Source organism: Ctenopharyngodon idella, chromosome 10 (genome assembly GCF_019924925.1).
Source record: "Ctenopharyngodon idella isolate HZGC_01 chromosome 10, HZGC01, whole genome shotgun sequence".
NCBI classification, from domain to species: domain Eukaryota; kingdom Metazoa; phylum Chordata; class Actinopteri; order Cypriniformes; family Xenocyprididae; genus Ctenopharyngodon; species Ctenopharyngodon idella.
The window spans coordinates 31,545,304-31,564,134 of NC_067229.1; the positions used below are offsets into that span (position 1 = coordinate 31,545,304).

At 37.4% G+C, this 18,831-nt stretch overlaps 1 protein-coding gene across 1 annotated transcript in view; it reads right to left on the bottom strand.

The window, feature by feature from the left end:
• LOC127520381 (leucine-rich repeat transmembrane neuronal protein 4) overlaps window positions 1-9,632 on the bottom strand; it is a 110,662-nt gene extending 101,030 nt beyond the window's left edge. Inside the window, exons 1-2 of the mRNA XM_051908402.1 lie at window positions 9,027-9,632; window positions 3,807-5,371 (exon numbers count right to left, since the gene is read on the bottom strand). Coding sequence (XP_051764362.1) covers window positions 3,807-5,371; window positions 9,027-9,030 — 1,569 coding nt within the window. The 5' untranslated portion in view covers window positions 9,031-9,632. The remainder of the gene's footprint in view (window positions 1-3,806; window positions 5,372-9,026) is intronic.
• Between the last annotated feature and the right edge of the window lie 9,199 nt (window positions 9,633-18,831).

The window sequence follows — 18,831 nt, forward strand, 5'->3', positions numbered from 1 at the left end:
GAGAAAGTGGTCCAATGTCAAGGGGTACAAGTCGAATTTACATTTCAAATAAAAACATGGAGATTAAGAGAAAATATTTAATATTAAACATAATTGTGCAATAAAATAAAATTAATTTAGAAAATGTGTAGACAATTTACTTCATGTAAAGAAATTAGTCAAATTTTGAATCAGTTTTCTTATGAACAGCTGTATACGTTATACCATTTTTAAACAAGATCATGACAAAAACATCATACATAATTTGCTTGATTAAGGGAGCAACAGGCCTTACCCATTCAAAAAATCCTGTACCACTCTCTCAATCATTTGACTTAACAATAGTTTGCCTTTTTTGATCAGTGAGCACATTGGACTTAATTGTGTGTGCATTTTTTCTGCTATACCTTTCTCTCCCTAGTTTAGCATAGTTCCTATTTTTTAATTCATGAGCCCATTCTGAACTGCTAACCAGATTTGTGGTCGGAACGTTAATCTCCAGCAGGCACTTTTGTCTGTTGGGGGGGGGGGGATTAGTCCATTTTCATTATTTGCAGGGGTCAAAGGTACTGTTCAACACCAATTTGTTAACTAAAATTTGTTGAGTCTAATGATGATTAATGCCCTTGTTGTTGGCCTTCCACTGTTGCACCGAAGCAAAGTTCTTGTTCTTTTTTTTTTTTTTTTTTTTTTAACAAAAGCAATTAGAGCCATTTTAAATCCAAGAAACGAATCACGGGCTGACAGGTTAAGCTTTTAATGCAAATGTGACAGCAACATAATGTACAATACGACAAAATGTGATGGTACTGGCCTAATTGCTCACAACTAAGAAGAATTAATATTAAATGAGGTGCCTTCAAAAACACGCTTGATGATTTCAGCGCCTCCATGCGTAAACATATACATACATCGACGATAGCCCCAATGGGCCTAGTAGTGTAATGCCCTCATTTATGCACTCATGTGAGTATTTTATGTTTTATGAGAACATGTAATGAGGTAAAAACCGCAATGTAAGGATAGCTGATGGATTTGGTGACATCTCCAACAACTACAATAATAAGTGCTGGAAATGGAAGACTGCGTCACCTATTATAAATGACAAGTAGTTTTTTTTTTTTTTTCTTTTTTTTTATATTTTAGCATTAATTGTATTAACCAAAAATAATAATTAACGACTACAAAAGCAAGAAAAATATTTGTGCAGTTCTAGCCTACTATAGCACGGTGACTGTTCAGTAAAGCAAAGTTCCACACCTAAATAAATGGATTGAATGGGTACTTCATCCACAGTTGAGCCTTTATGAGTTCTGACGATAAAGACCTTTGGTTGATCTAAATCGATCAAAGAAGACATTGGATCTTGGCATTATATTTTACGATGAAAGGTGTCCAAAGCACATTTCAGTTTAACGTAGAACCTCTCTCAAGGTGAGGTCAGAGGACAATACCTCTCAGCAGTCTCTTCCACACCTTTATGCCATTTGTGATTGGCAACAGAAGCGATGTAAGGCATGAGAAGAACACTGGTTTTCAAGACAGGAGCAATCTGAACTGTGTGTTTGAATCTAGTCTTTTGGCTTGATGTGAAAAGCCCGTAAATCAGGTGCGCGTGTGGAATACCAAACCACAGGAGAGAGAATAGAACTCATCAATCATGGGTGACGTGCGCTTTGCTGCACGGGAGGGAAGCCAAACCACATTAGTGTTGATGCAGCAATGCTGTGGTATGGTGGACGGCAGGGGAAAAAAGGAGGCAAACAATTCAGAATTATAGACTATTAATGGAAAACATTATGGAAACGGGTCAAGTAAGTGACCTCAACATGAGGCCTTTTGATGATTATGGACTTGACGGGTCACACTAAACTTTAGCCAATAGTTAGCAAGGTCTAAGCAAGGAGGTGTTTAACACCTGTAGAAAGCGCCATTACCATTTCCGTTCATCTCAAAGCGAGTTCCCCAAGAAGCTATGAAAGGCAGCCGAAAGGAAAAATAAGATCACTAACCATCAATGGACGAACAAAAAGATAAAGAAAAAACTTTTACTGCCGGATGGTGAAGTTACAGCATCTTCCAGCATGGGCTAATGAGGTCATGCTGACAAGCCAAACTTTGACCTGTTGGTCAAGCAATAGGTGTATACCATGAGACAAACTGTTTTCTTCTTTCAGTTGTTCTTTCTTGTATTGCCAAGACATATCATCATAAAAGCAAAAAGGGTCACATGCTTTGTAAGAGACTTGGGGATTTGCACGTAATAAAGAAAAAAAGTTTGTTCCTTGACTTGGGGAAATCGAGAAAAACATGCCAATCTGCTGGACTCTGAGGTGCACCTCTGATCTCTCAAAAATGCTTTTGAGGCGGCAGATCAGAGAACCGACAGGGGACCGTGTGGAGAGGTCAACGTCGCTGTCAGGATGTCATTTTGTGTGCCTTTGTGCTCTCACCCACCTTTATAGTATTTTCTTCCTGCGACTTGATTTGGCATACCTGTTTACCATCATGCCAATCGGCCTGCTAGCATGTCTACCTGCCTTTCTTGTTTCAATCAGGCCTGTCTTGCTAGCCACCAGCACATACGCCCTATCATGGCTCTGCCAGAGGCACTGTCTGCCTTTAATGACACCTTACTGCACTACTGACAGATTTCTTAGCCCGAAGGAGTAAAAGTAGCAGCTGCCCCTTGGGAATAGCATGAACATATGTAAATATAGTGAAGCATACAAACCACACACAAAACCAGCCCCTTAAAATGCATCTATTGACCCCAGCTGCCAACACACGCATGTCAGCGGAGTCCTGAGTGACACACTGAGAAAATTTGTATTTTGTAAATTGGAACTGCAGACTGTGTTGAAGTATAAAAGGGGGTGATCTAAAATGAGGGAAAGATGATTCAAGAGGGAAAGATTAGTGTGAAGCAAAGATAAGAGGCTAAAAAAACATAGAAGAACATATGATACACATAGAAGAAGTCAAAAAGAGCCATTGGAAGACAAAGTGGGGGTGTCATTTAAGACATTTTCATAGCCCTGGGAAGATGACTAGAAAAAAAAAAAAGAGAGAAAATAGAGAAATAGAGCTGTTTCACTGAGCATGGATATCAAACAGTGTTGAAACAACCAATGAGTGTATAGGAGTCAGGATTAGAATGATGGTTAGAAGGTTTTTTCATTAACAGAATGTGTTTGAAGTTCCCCATAGACAAAACCATTCCATTTTGGTCTTGGGAGTAGTTGAGCGTACATATTTTAATGAGGACAAATAAATTATTGTGACACAGCAGCTTTTTGAGGAAGTTTGTTATCCTGTGACTACTATAGCTGAATTTTTCAAAGAATCACAAATCTCTATGGGAATAAAAGAACAAGCAAGAGCCTGCCTGACAGAGCATAATTAAAACCACCCTATCACCTTCAAAGAAATGCCTACCAGGTAGAAGAAGGTATTGCAGGTAGATATGTATAAATGCATTATGTTATAGCCCAGAATACAACTGCTCCTAAAAGACAAAATCAAATGAATTAACAGGACTCCTCAAATATGCACTAATAAATCAATATGTGATTGTAAATTAACACCTTGTTCGAGGCTAAACAAATCGCATACTGTGCCAAAAACATTTTAAAAAATTGCGTCCCTCCTAAAATATATCCCTGCCAGAAACATATCCCTCCCACGCATTTATCCAACAAAAACAAACTCCTAAAAATGGCATCAAAATAGCACAAGAACAGAAGGAATTTCTTAATAGCAGCTAAAGAACTGACCTCTTTTCCCACCAAACCCATTGGATTGTAAGTTGAGGTATGGAGTCTTACCTCACATTCTCTGGAGCCAGAGATGGTGTAGGTGCATGGCCCAGTACCATTGACTAGCACATCTGTGCCCTCTGTGTTATTAGGCTTGTAGTCCACATAGTACTCCTGCAATGGTGTGCTGAGTGTGCGCTCTGTCTCCCGTGACTTTTTCCGACGTTTGCGAGCTGCAGCCGAGTTTTCCTGCAGCTGCTTTACACTGCTTGGATAGCGCTTCCATGAGACATAAATTACCAGGAGGATCATGGCAACTGATAGGAAAAGGGCAACACTTCCTGCCACTATCTTGTGGAATGATACTGGTTCGAAGTCTTGCTCAGGTGGTGGGACAGCGGGCTGAGAAGGTGCTGAAGTGGTGGTACCTTCTAAGGATGTCCCCAGGCCCCCTCTGCTGTCTCCAGATTTAAGAGTCGGGATGAAAGAGCTGGCTGGGGGCTGTGCAAAGGCGACAAAAGGGGTAGAGGGAGCAATTACGGTTGATGGCGTAGCAGGGGGAATCATGCAAACTCTATTGGCGTCAACTGCATCCATAACCTTCTCCCCTTGAACTTCTTTAGGTGATGCACAAATCATATTAATTTCTTTGTTTCCACGGAAGGTTCTCAGCCAGGCCACTAGCGGACACACAACTGGTCCACAGTCCCACATGTTTCCTGCCAGACTAATTGCAGTCAGAGAGGTCCAGGCATCCACAGCTTCTTGAGACACATTGACAAGCTTGTTTGAATCCAGGTTAAGTGTCTGCAGATTCGGCATGGCCCGGTACACTTCTGCATCTATCTCCTGCAGGTCATTTCCTGAAAGGTCTAGCTTCTGCAGTGATGTCCAGGTCCACGTAAGGCCTTCACTCATGGTCCTAATGCGGTTCCACTGTAGGTAAAGAGCACGCAAGTTATAGAACCGTGGGAAGTTGAAAAAGTTGATTTTGGAGAACTGGTTATGCTCAATATGCAGCTCAGTTAGCTTCAGCAGGCCAGACATTGAATTGCGAGTAATGCTGCGCAGACGATTATAGCCAAGGTCAAGGAACTCAAGATTACGGCAGTCCTGAAAAAGGCGAGAGGGGAGATTCTTAAGGGAGTTGGAGCGCATGTGCAAGCTGAGTAGCTTGCGCAGTCCCTGGAACTGCCCTGGCTGCAGAGCTTGTAGCTTGTTATAAGAAAGGTCCAGGTTTCTCAAGTTTGGTACCAGGTGAAATGTGGTGTTATGAAGAAGTGTTATCTTGTTGGAGCTCAATATTAGCTCTTTGAGCCTCCGTATCCCTTGAAAAGCACGTGCATCCACATTGGCAATGTAGTTGTGGTCCAGGTACAGCCAAATGAGCTGGTTGAGGCCAACAAATTGTCCAGCCTTTAGGCTTGCCAAGCTGTTATACCGCAGGGACAGGCCTTGACAGCCACCAGAGAGGTTCTTGGGAACATCACGGAATGCACTAGACTCACAGTATACAATCTTTCCATCACATCGACAGCTCCGAGGGCAAGGACGCTCACCGAAGCAAGGGGTGGCAGAGAGCCATGCCTGCATTAGCAGTGGCACCATGAACCAGCGGTGCCTCATGGCAAAGCCTGAAATGGAAAAAGAAAAGAACAGTCAAAAAACGATTTACTTCCTGAATGAACAAATAGAGTTTAAGAGAGTTTAAAACAGATACAGCAGATTCACTCTCTCTGACAGAGTATCTCTCTCACTTGTTTGGCACAGATTCAATCGTTATCCTATTAGGATGCTGTGATGTATTGCGACGTGTTGAATCGTGAAATGTGCATTGTGATGTGCATCATATTGTGAGGTAGTTGACAATACCCAGCCCTAATTGTTAAGCAGTTTCAAAGCAGAGATTAAGACGATTAATGAGAGAAGAAATATTGTAATTGTTCTGTGATTATAAACCCTTGAAATATTACATTTATACAGCAATATGATACCACACAGGACCCAATTAACAGTGGTGATTGTGCAAATCAATCCAGTCATGCCATGTTGTTTAATTCTTCTCTCTGGCAATGGCAAACATGTCTGTCTTCCAATAAGCTTGGACATGAGCCCACTACAGTATGAAAGGAAATGTCCTGAGAGATATGCCTCGGCCATCCTATTAGTCCCTAATTATAATCTAAATCATTGTCAGTCAACCAAATCATTTATATTTGCCTGGCTGTTCAGTGACTTTGCTACCAGCCTTTGTCCATCTTTCCTTAACACGCAAAGAAAGGCCTATGTGTTGTTCTTGTCAAAACAAATGGGAGGTTTAAGAGAGGCATTATATCAGCAGTGAGTTCACAACTAAACATTGGCTCAAGAGGTTAAAGGTCTCAACAAAATAAGTATGTTCTTTATGTGAAGGTCTTGGCTGAAGACTGGACATTTTAAAGTAATGGGATTTTATCAATTGTGCTGTGTCTTTCTGGCCTTCATACCCACACCGTGTTGCTGCAAAAGGTTTCAATTCCATCCCTGATGCAACTTTTACAAAGCTGGCTAGAAATAGCGTTCTGAAATTAAGTTCCTAAGGCATTATCTGTCTGTATGAGACAACTAATGTGGCACATTATGACACATTAATATTGTCATAACAAGAATTCAAAAAATTGATTATGAAATATCAAAACATACGTTTATCTTGAAGGCAAAACTATAGCAAAACCATCCTAATAACATAAAAAGTGTGCATGGAACTGAATAGCTTTTCAGAATTTATACTATGTAGTAATTCTACAAGATTTTCTACTCATCTTAACTGCATTTAACAGCTTATCAGAACCAAAAATTTAAATGGTCAAGAACATTATTAATGTACCTCCTGATTATAATATATTGTGGTCTCAAAAATTTGTACACTTAAGTTACACCTATCTATAAAAACAATGTATTAAACAACAAAATAAACCATCTTCTAAATAAACGTTGGTAGATCTCGGATTTAACTACACATTTCTTAGCTATTTTTGCAATGAGTTTTAATTAGCTGATCTTGATGTGATTATTAGTGGATGTATTAAGTCAGTTCCACCAAGTTGACAACCAGAAAATGTCTGAATAACTGTCTTAATTTTGAAAAGCATCTATTGTTACCATGTAGAAATGTCACTTGGTTCGATATTTTCTTATGTAATGCAATGACATTCATACATTTCTGCATGTGGCTTCAGTGTCCACTGATTGTGATTAACAACAATCACAAAAACAAAGCACAGAGGTGCTGATGTCCATGAGCGTACACTTGCCAACAACTGATGCACAAGCAGGCTGCAGTACAATAAAGTAATTACGTCACTGGCTTCCATTCATACTAACCAGACAAACAGACTGTATCAGCTTAATGACATTTGCTAATGAAATGATCCTGATAAAGTTAATGATCCAAGTGAAGTCTAATGAAAATTAATTTGTAACAAACTTGCTCTGCCACTTTTCTTATTTTAGATGCAACTACACTTTTTCTTCTCTTGGTAAAACTGATTTTGCCTCTGTATAGGCCTACATACCCTTCACAGTGATGCTCCAAAATTTTGCCAGGTTGGTTATTTTATGTTTGCTGTCAAGATCTCCCACTACAGTGCCGCAAAGCAGCAAGCATAGCTCATCATTTTACGAGCTGTGGAAGGCCATCTCGCCGCACGCTGCTAACGAATAACAATCAGAGCAGGTCACATATCTGTCAAATAGCCCCCGTAAAATGATTGAAAGCACATCCATAATCAAGTACACTCTAATGTGGCCATGAGAAGGTCTGTGACTTACAGTTAATTGCAGTACTTAGCTAAACAATGAGTTTAGTAGAAATCATCAGAAACATGTAAGAAATATAACTGTGGTAAATATTTATATATATTGTAAGCACCCAGAATGCATCTGTTAATAAACACAAAATTAAATGCAGATTAACACCTAAAGTCACACTGTTAACACTGATGGAATGCATACTGATTCTTTGCTTTTCTGTCAAAAAATAAAATCTATGTGGTCTCATCTTCCTTTGATGTAGAAATAACTCCAGTTGCTCAAACAAGCGAATTATGCAAACTGAACAACTATGCAATAAGCCTTCCAAGCGTTGTATGCACACTTGCATTGAAAAATATGTGTACACACGACAATGCATGCACATAATGTGCAAGAAAGAATATTAACTATCGCTGTACGATCTCCACACTATCAATAATGCACGGGCACACTCTGAGAAATTGCCTTGCTGCCAAAAATGAGGTTCAATTAGCATTCCAGTGTTAATCAATGAGTTGGCATCAGTCTGATGAGAGATAAAGAATAGGGATAAGCCAATAATTTGACCAATATTTTTACTGATATTGACACATTCCAACTTAATTGGTTGTCAGGTCTATGGATGAATGGCACTGTTGGATCACAGCATTTACAGTTAAAATAAGTTATTCCGTCTATTGTTTGGACACTCAACTTTGCATAGTCATTCATTCTCAAGTGAAAAATATCTAGCTTAACGATTACGAGTGGTATTATAGTGGTGGTAACAAGACCTTACCACTATAGTCCAAACCAAAGATTGAAATGAATTTGCTACCATCTAGATCACCAAACATAAATATAATGGCAGAGTATTTAACAGCAGTAATATTTTACACTAATTCTGTTATAAATACATTTTATAAAATTATTTTAAATATTTTATGACAATATATTAGAAGTAGCATAAATAAATAAAATATTTTTAATACATAATGTGTTTTTCTTCATTTGTCATTTAAAGTACAATGGTCATTTAGATGTTATTGTAAAGATCAGTTCTGTGTATCAGTTAGCAGACACTTAATCATATAGCCTATACTAAAAATAAAAAATAAAAATAAAAAATCTGTGTTGGCCATAAAGACATCGAATAAATGCCCTCCGAATAAATGAATGGACGGATACACTTGACTGTACCTCAGCAGACTCATACCACTGTGAACTGAAGTGAATGCAGGGTCAGATGTTAAATATGCATGATTACCAAATGCAAGATAAATCTATATATGTAAATGATATGAATCCATGCACAAATAGGCATATAATGAACATGTTATGTGAATCAGAGTACATGCGATCTCTTTTGTTTTAAATGCATATTCACCGTTAGAAGACAATTCACATCACAATGAAAAATAATTAAACTGCAGAAAATTCCCCCCTAATTTATCACCATAAATCATCTACCGTGCTTTCCATGTTCACTTGGGTCCGAGTGATAATAGACAAACTTACCCATCACCGCGTCTCAGTCAACTCCTCGCCACAGGTTTTTACAGCTTTCTACCGTTCGAGACCCGAAATGGCATGGCACGCGCTCTCTTCAGATGGTTCGGTTCTTCTACACGCGCACGTTCCCGCCTGTAGTCCTCCACCGCAGAGCAGACGCGGGAAATCTTCAGTCTCTCCTGACTGACCACTGACCATATCTTTCCATTCCTCTCAAAACAATTTTTTTCATAATAAACATCCACTCGAACAGAAAGAATCCATTTTAATCCTAAAATTTTAGCTTAAGTCACAAACAGAATCGAAGACGCGCGATTCCAAATCCAAGTTACCTACCACAAGTCAAACTTATGGAAATCCCAGCTATCCCCTTCCGCCTCAGTATATTCCATCGCAGCATAATGCGCAAACACTGTCTTTCCCGAAAGGATGATGCTTACCGTAGATTAATCCGTGGATATTTTATTATAAATTAAAATTATGATGTTTAGGAGATTTCAATCCTGTCCAAAATTATTGCACTCAGATAATATTGTTTAGAAGTGTACTCCACTCCATCGGGAATGTTTCTCCTCTCCTGTACAGTTCCCGACAGTACAGAGATGCAGCAGGATTGTGAGTGGTTAACCACAACCGCCTGTCGCACCATAACTTTGTCAGACAGAATCCGAATGCCCTCTTCTGGCGAACTGACATCTCCAACAGCAATCTCTTCTCCTCTCATTTCACTCACACTCGATATTTCCAGAGGAAAACGAGTGGGTGACACAACAAGTCTATTAGATCGACTAACATAAAAGAAGAACAAACAAACGATCCAGCTGAAGAGAGATGTCTATTTCTTGGCCCAACAACAAATCATCACAAATCTCAAAATCTTTTATGTAGCCTAGGCTAGCTACTGCTTTTATGTTCTTTTTGAAGTTTTAGATGCTTTATCCGAAAATAAATGAAAACTGAATTTCCACTATTTTGTAGCCTGTTGATAATTGCTGCGTTCTAGTATTCGTGGAAATCTACAATTTTATTTAGTCGAAATATAATTGATTTATGCTTCTTTCTTTCAGCTGCAAATTATTCATATTAGGTGAGTAGCCTACTTAATGATTTTTCTGTTTATTTTAGCATTCTCGTGAGTCGTGCTGCCACGGGGGTTGTTGGGAAATTTAGTTTTTTATATATATTTATTTATTTGATTTGGTTTAGACGTTATGTTTGGTATAGGCCTGTACTATATAGGCTACTTAAAGTCGACATATTAAAGTTGACATGAAATGGATGTTGCTATAGTCTCTATCTGCAAGTGTGAGGGAAAGCTTAAGCTAATAAAGTAGCCTACATCATGAATACATCTTCCAAACCGTGTTTTTGTCTTATCCTGAATCACTACGGCACACCTATAATAATAGGCTACGTTTATTTATTTATTTATTTTTTTATTATTATTATTATCATTATTATTATTATTCTGACTATTTTAAACAGAGCAAAGACTGTAAAAAAAGATGGACGACGCGACACCGCGCCCTTCCATTGTAATGAACTGAACGTAAAAAGCACAACGATGGGCGCTGACATGTTATGCAAAAACATCAATTTGGAGCCTGGACCTGCGCAGAAGGAATCGTCAGTGGAGCTCAGAGGCGGAGCTGCGGTATCAAACGTCCGCCCAAACGCTTGCACGCCCAATCAACCACGCCCCCTAAAACTTCTCATTTGACTGGCTTGCTAAAATAAGGTAAATACAACAACTAACGACTTAAATGTAAAAAAAAAAAAAAAAAAAAAAAAAAAAAAACCCATAATAATATACTACATATTGAAAAACAGTAGTGACATAGGCTATTTTTTCAATTATTTAAAATGAACAACTAGGCTAGTCTATCACAATGTGTTGGACAGCAAAATTAACGATCTTTAGTTCATGCAGTCTGTTTAAGTTAGCATCATTGTTGGTTTAATTTTTGTTATCTTCATTTTAGTAGTAACGTTAGAAATGACATTTCACCACAGAGGCCAAAAGTAACATAAAAATACATTTTAAATCAAGTTCAACTAACGTACAGGAGATCGATTGCTGTAGACTCTATAATTAATTAGAGTAGGCGATCATTAGTTTTGTCCTGCTAATTATTATTTTATACCCATAAAAATAATTAGCAACTGCCAGATAACGATCACCTGCTTTTTCCCGTCATGGCTAACGTTAGGAGTGTTATCTTAGCTAATAACATTTATTAATTAGCTTATAAAGCCCACATTTAATGTTACCGAAAAAAACTCAGTGATCCATCCTGTAGGTCGGTTAGTACAGTTTACTGCTGTACAACTCATTTTGTCGGTGTGAAATAACAAGAAATCGAAAATTAATAGTTAAATTTATATCTTCAATCCCCCCTCGAAGCTCCAACAGTCCACTCAGAGAAGCTGTCAGTCACAATTGTCAGTCATAACGACATGCCCCGTTTCTATTAGGGCTGGGTATTGACACAATTTTCACGATTCGATTCGATCCGATTTCTATCCACATGCTTTCGATTCGATTTGATTACGATTTTGATTCGATTCGATTCGATATCGATTATTTTGTATGTAGTATATCAGTTACAGTACATGACAAATTTTCTAGAGGAAAAAAATCCCTCAACTAATGCTGTAAACTACACATGGGAGTCAGTTGGTACTACTTTACTATAATATTAAAGGTTAAAATTAACTTATTTATATACAAACACAAATTACACTCAATTATGTTATATATATATATATATATATATATATATATATATATATAAAGTTTAGAATTACATAATCATATTTGTACTCCATATATATATATATATTTTAATATAAACATTTAAATTGTGGCTGTCATAAATGATTTATTCAAACATGCATTAAATATTGAAGAACATTATAATAAATATGTAATGGTGCATAGCTATATTTATCAGAATGCTGCTTTCTAGTGTTCACTTTTCTAGCTGACTAATGAGTTTATGATCACTGAATATGTTTTTCTGAGGTAAATGTGACGTGACATTGTTTACAAGCTGTTTTATTGACGTCTTTCCGAGGTTGAAACACTGATTGAGCTATTACACGAGACATGATATGGATTTCGTTAAGTTGTACTGTATGTTTTAACATACCTTCAGATGCCTCTTTAACTGTGGCGTTAAAGCAATCTGTCACATCACATTAAACAGCGCCAAAACGGTATTTATTTTTTGAATCTCATAATAAGACGGACGTCATTTGAAATCTGAGACTTTGCTTCATATCAAAAGTAACAAAACACAAAGATTATTGTGATTTATTGGATGGGAGGCGCGCTACATGTTCTGTTCATTCATCAACTGAAAACAGACTAGACTAATCGATTCTTGGGATTTAAGAGTCAATATCGGTTCGTAAAAATGAGAATCGATTGTGTAACCAGCCCTAGTGTCTATAGCATCAAATTGCTAGCTAAAATCAAACTTATCACAAAAACGAACAATTGATCAACGTGATAACAACTACCTTAAATGACCAAAACCATCCTTCGGAAAATTTTATTAGAAGTGTATTTTATTTTTTTATTTTGACTCAAGTCTCGTTCGTTTACATGGAGAGGGTGGGGTTTATGACCTGTACTGCATCCAGCCACTAGGGGGTGATCAGAGAGCCTTCAGCTTCACTTTTCAGGACGTATGAGGCAAACCCGAAACAGAGTGGTATGCCAACTGCTGCGGAGTAGCCCAGTACCTGCATGATTGCCATATACATAAACTGAGAGAAGTAGGTCCGGCTAAAAATGTTCTTCCGCAAGACACATGCAGTTTTGTTTATTAAATGCTAGAATGCCAAAAGTTACATAGTGTTCCTTTAAGTAACTTAATAGAGACTACAAATACCACAAGACTGTAGTCCTGCTTATCAGTCATCCCTTGTTTTCCTGATATTATGTTTTATCTAAATAAATAAAAATGTCAATAATTATTTCAGATAGGTTTCAATGTGATATAGGCTGAGTGGGTTTGATTGACATTGCATGAATTCCACAATGACAGTCTAATCAGTTATTATGGGTTTTCACATGGACTTGAAGCTGATTGGCTGTGGTTGTCCTCATTGCAAAGGAAATGTTTGAGTGGCAGTGCTATTTCCTGCTTCATCATTAGCACAACCCTGCAATTTCTGTCCATCAAGTGTCCCCTTCAAACTAACAAGCCAGTTAACAGAAGCATTTAACCTCTCGAGGCTAAGTGAACTGATTGAGCAAAGCCAATTACTGAGAAGCTGACTATCATATATATATATATATATATATATATTAATATATAAAAATATATATATATATATATATATATATATATATATTAAATAATATGTGAATGCCTGAATCAAAGAAATATAGTTGCCAGGAATGAAAGAGGCTTGTGTTTCCAACATTCCCTTCCTGTCTTTAAAGCGAGCAGCTTATCCCTGCACTGAGTCTCAACAATTGTACAATTGCCTAGAAATCGAGGCCAGACAGCTGCAGTCTTTAACAACAGTTCAGAAAGAGGTCATGGCAGGAGAAAAGTGTGTGTTCCTGACTACTTTGGTTTATCCAGGACCACAAATATTTTTTTTGTGCGTGTGGGTTTTGGTAGTTCTCTTCACTGCTAGGGTGTTGTGGTCTCTATGGTGTTGCTTAAGTATTCTGAGTGGTTTTAGCAGATTACTCTGCGATTACTAGGGCATTTTGGATGGTTACTGTGCGTTTTCTTACAGGCTGAAATCAAAAGAGCCCACCTACAAGTCTCTATGATGTTTTGGCCCCAATATACTGTATGGCTCCAGCAATTTAAATCTATGGGAGTATTTTTGCCAGATTTTTTTTTTTTTTTTTTTCTGCGCAGCAAGCAAAAATTTAATCTTTACCAATTTGCATACCTTTTATGAACACTAAAAACTTACTCTGATCAGTTGTTGAGCTAGCTGTCATTCTATATGTAGGTATAATTGTCAGTTGCACATTTTGAATATTACTGCTGTGAATATTACCTGCAGATTAGAGTTCTACCTGGCCTCAGCAGTTTTTCCCAAAATTGAGCTTGACACCTCTGTCTGTAATGCGAAAACATCATTCCCTGGAACTCTTACTTACATACCTACTGGACTCCAATTTGGCTGATGGGCCGCTCCTTGGCCAGGGTTCAACGAGCAGAGACAATCCTGCTGACAGCGGTGAAACAATTAATGCCCTGTGAAGTTATGATGCTGGCAGCTGCCCTTTATCCCATGTAGTGCTTCCACTCTGGTGACAGTGCTATCCTTCTTTTTACTGCTTCACATGCTGTTGTTATATTTAGATATCTGTTCGGGTTTACATCACGGGGAGGAGGAAACATCAAGCTAAATCGGGGGTAATAATCAAGTGCGTTACCATTTCAAAGTCTTGACTTAAGGCCGTTCACACCAAGAATGATAACTGTAAAGATAACTAACAATAACTATACAAGCATCCGCACTAATGCACAATATCATTTATCACAATAAATCATGTATGTTGGTTTTATCAATCTCAGTTTTAAATATATTTAAATAAAATTTACATTGATTACCGCCATGCTTCAAAATATCTTCTTTTGTGTTCAGCAGAAGAAAGAAATTCATACAGGTTTGGAACAACTTGATGGTGAGTAAATGATTTTAAGAATTTTAATTTTTTGTTGACCTATCGCTTTAATTAAATAATAAAATATTTATAATTATCTTATAAATGATTTATATTTAATAATTTAAAAAGAAGAAGAACTCTTGGCCAATTCTTCTGTGCATAATTGTGTAAAGTTTGATAGACTATAAAGATATCTGATATATGTAATGGTCTTTTTAGTCCCTGCCACATCATCTCAAAGGATTCAGATCAGAGCATTGCCTCTCCAAAACTTTTTTCTTTTAGCCATTCATATGTCCAACTGCTTCTGGATTTTGGTTTGTTGTCTGGCTGCATCACCCAGTTACACTTAAGCTTCAGCTTAACACAGATATTCTCCTTAAGAATTGCCTGGTATACAGAAGAACTTATGCTTCCTGCAGTGATAACAGCAAAACACGCACTTAAAATCAAACTGTCACTACTGAAAATGTATGACATTCTTGCAGTAAAATGATGTGCTTACTGCACTTATCTATCCATATAATATTTTCCCAGAATTCATCCAGGGATCATCTAAGTGCAAACATAAGATGAGCTTTGATGTTCTTCTTGGCAAGCACTGGTTTTCACCTTGCTACTCTTCTTATTGTTCTCTTTCTTATAAGTTATGTTCACTGACCTTATAGCTGATGCTAGAGATATCTGCAGTTCTTTGAAAAAAAGTTCAGGGATTTATTTTAAACTTCCCAGAGGAGGTGCCGCTATGCCCTTGGAGAAATTTTGGCAGGTTGGCGACTTTTCTGTGTTCACAGCCACTCCTTGTCTCCTCCATTTGCAGGTAATGACTCACACTGTGGTTCAATTAAGTCCAAAAACCTTTGAAATGGCTTTCTAACCCTTTCCAAACTGATATATCTCAACAACATTATTTTCTCCGCTGTTTTGGATTTTTTGAGGAATTAAATGCGGCATTGTGTACCTTTGAGGCGAAGCTTTGAGGTGATCACATCCCTCTGGTTGAATGTATATGCAATTTAAACTCAACAGGACTGGTTGCACTAAATCCTGCCTGTGTTCAGCCTCCTACATTTAATTACCTATATATATATATATATATATATATATATATATATATATATCCCTACTGTTAAATATGCTGTAAATAAATCACAGAAGTGCTCAAGAAAATATAAAAATGTTGCTCTCAAATGTAACCAGACTGCTTTGGTGCTGTTTTTGCAAAACATTTCTCACTAGGGACCAGGCCCCCGGACCCCCCCTATAGAAAATAAGGATACTTTTGTGCTTGATGGGGAGCCTGCGCCTCAGTACTGATGAAAGGCTAGTGACATGCAGCGCTGGTTTTCTTATATTTGTCTTCTTAACAAATCCCTGTTCCAAAATTAAAAGGTTGAGTAATCACCAGGTGGTGATTGTTGCACTTTCACTAAACTGTGAAATAAAGTTAAAGTTGAAGCATTAAACTCGCCAAGCTGAGGCAAATAAAATGACAGATGTTTTGCTGGTTTGTTGACAAGACTTGTGAAGTGTGGCGGCAGTTCAGTTCTGTGTGTGTGTGTGTGTGAGCGTGACACAACTATCTTTGTGAGGACAAAGAGAGTAAAGTGAGGACATTTTGTCCGGTCCTCACTTTCTGAAAACCTTTTTAAAGGCCTGTTCGAAGGTCAAGACTTGGCTTCAGGGATAAGGTTATGTCTTAAAGAATGTCCTCATAAAGATAGATGTACAATAATGTGTGTGTGTGTGTGTGTGTGTGTGTGCTTGTTTTCATGATTTATGAGGACACAAATTTGTATAATGACATGTGTATTACACTGGTATTACGAAGTAAACATGTTTTATGCGGACATTTCATGAGTCCTCATATTTAAAATAGCTTTAAAAACATACTAAACAATGTTTTATTAAAAATGTAAAAATGCAGAAAGTTTTAGGTTTAGGGTAGGGTTAGTGTAAGGGTAGAATGTACAGTTTGTACAGTATAAAAACCATTACGCCTATGGAATGTCCTCACTAAGATAGCAAAACAAACGTGTGTGTGTGTGTGTGTGTGTGTGCGCGCGTGCGCGTGTGCTTGTGTGTGTATATGGGGTATATTACCGTGTGCTTGTGTGTGTATATTACCAACTTTTGCCACAAGCTGTGTCCCAATCTGGAGAGCTGTTCTCTAAACCGAGAATCATAGGATGCTAGGATTGGATTTACAGGAACATGACATATGGATCTTTTTGTAAATTACTGCAGAGCAAGTAATCTCTAAGTCTGCTCTGAGTCACACATTAACAACCATGGTCTGAGAGAAAATTTATTTATTTATTTATTTTTTTTTTAAGGACTGTTCTTTTATTTATTGCATTCTAGCAGAGTGTTAATTGTGCTATCTTGTGTATTATTTACAGCATCTATGTTCATTTGATTTTATACAACGATAATTGTTTAAACTAAGGAATGATTTCAGTTAATTTATTCAAATGAAGTAAGGTAAAAGGAAAAAACAAAAAACAACTGAAAATCAGTTCCAAATATTCCCCCTTAAAATATAATTTTTTTTAAACACTGATGTACTGTATACATATTCATTGATTTTCTTAATGCTATATAGCAATGCATGCAGTGTTTTAAACTTGGGTGAGCAGGTTCATTTATAGCCCCACAGAACCTTGCGGAATCTGAAATCAGGGCGATTTATTGCCTGTGTTTCTGCTGACACAGTCCTGCCTGTCAAAACCATCAGTGTTAAACAAGCCCCACTCAACGTAATGCTCAGATATGCAAACAAAACATGAAGAGACCATTAGATTTCCTCTAAAGTAAAAGAGACCTTCAAATTAATTACCAGGTCCCATCAGTGTCATTGCAAAAAGGTTATTAAATGATATTGTTTCATATTCCACTCAGATCAAACATTAACTAAAGGGTGGATTAAGGGGTGGAATTCAAGCCCAACATTCTCTGTGCATTGTACAGGAGGCTATTTGTGTTTCTACTTTCACTTATGTCATTGTATCTGGTTGCCTTGTAAACACTGATCAAGAGCTGAGTCATTTCATTTTGGTCTTTTATATACACATGAATTGTTACTAGATAGGGGAATGTTCATTTTAAGAGCCAAACAAACATTTTGACAATTTCTTTAAGCTCTTTTCACACTCATTGAGTTTACTCATCACGCCCTTGCTCTTTTACGAAAGCCATGAGCTGCCAACATACAGCATTATAAGGCATGCTCCAGATGACAGGGCTGTTCCAAAAGGGGCCGTCTTGCTAGAGTCTCGCTGACCAACTCATTGAAAAACACATCAGAAAGCCCACTGCAGATTACCCTAATTATCATAACAAGCACGTTTACTAATTTCATTGCAACTGACTTGACCAGATTTCAGCTCTTGGCATTGTATTTATAATGCGCCATGTCAAGTTAAACAGTTATTTTAAAGTCACAATAAAATCAAAATCGACAATTCTTGTTTTTTTTAATGGAATATTGCATTATTTTTTAATAAATTATTTATCTGTGCACATCTTTATTTATCTAAAAGGATTGTGCCCTTGTAATCTTTAATCAAAATAACTTCCCCTCCCTCATGCAGCGACATCTCTTCTCTTCTCTTCTCTTCTCTTCTCTTCTCTTCTCTTCTCTTCTCTTCTCTTCTCTTCTCTGATGACATGGTTAGTGGCGTGAGGGCGGGACAACCTGTCACTCACATGAGATTGACCAATAGCAAACCACAAACAATAAAGAAAATCAAACATCGCCCTACATGTTTGAGAAGCCGTTTCACTCAGATATACACAATAGGGAATGAAAAACGATCGCAACTTCCATTTCATGCCAACTTTAAAAAGAACAAATAGCCTGTCTAAAGGTGCACAAGTTTATTCTAATCATTTACACTTTGTGTGAGTTGTGCTTTCTCTAGAGTAAAACACAGGTGGAAGCAGTTTAGAGTTTAGCACTCTAGAGTTTGTGGACTCATTTTTGCATTTCGAATTCAGTAAAAAGTCACATCACACAAATCATGCCTGATAATTATTTGATTGATACATGAATCTACATGATTGTAGATTACTCATGCACATCACTAGTTCAGTTAATCTAATAAAAAGTATTAATATTTGTGCTGTGTATTTTTAAGCTTATTAGAGTAGTACACTGTA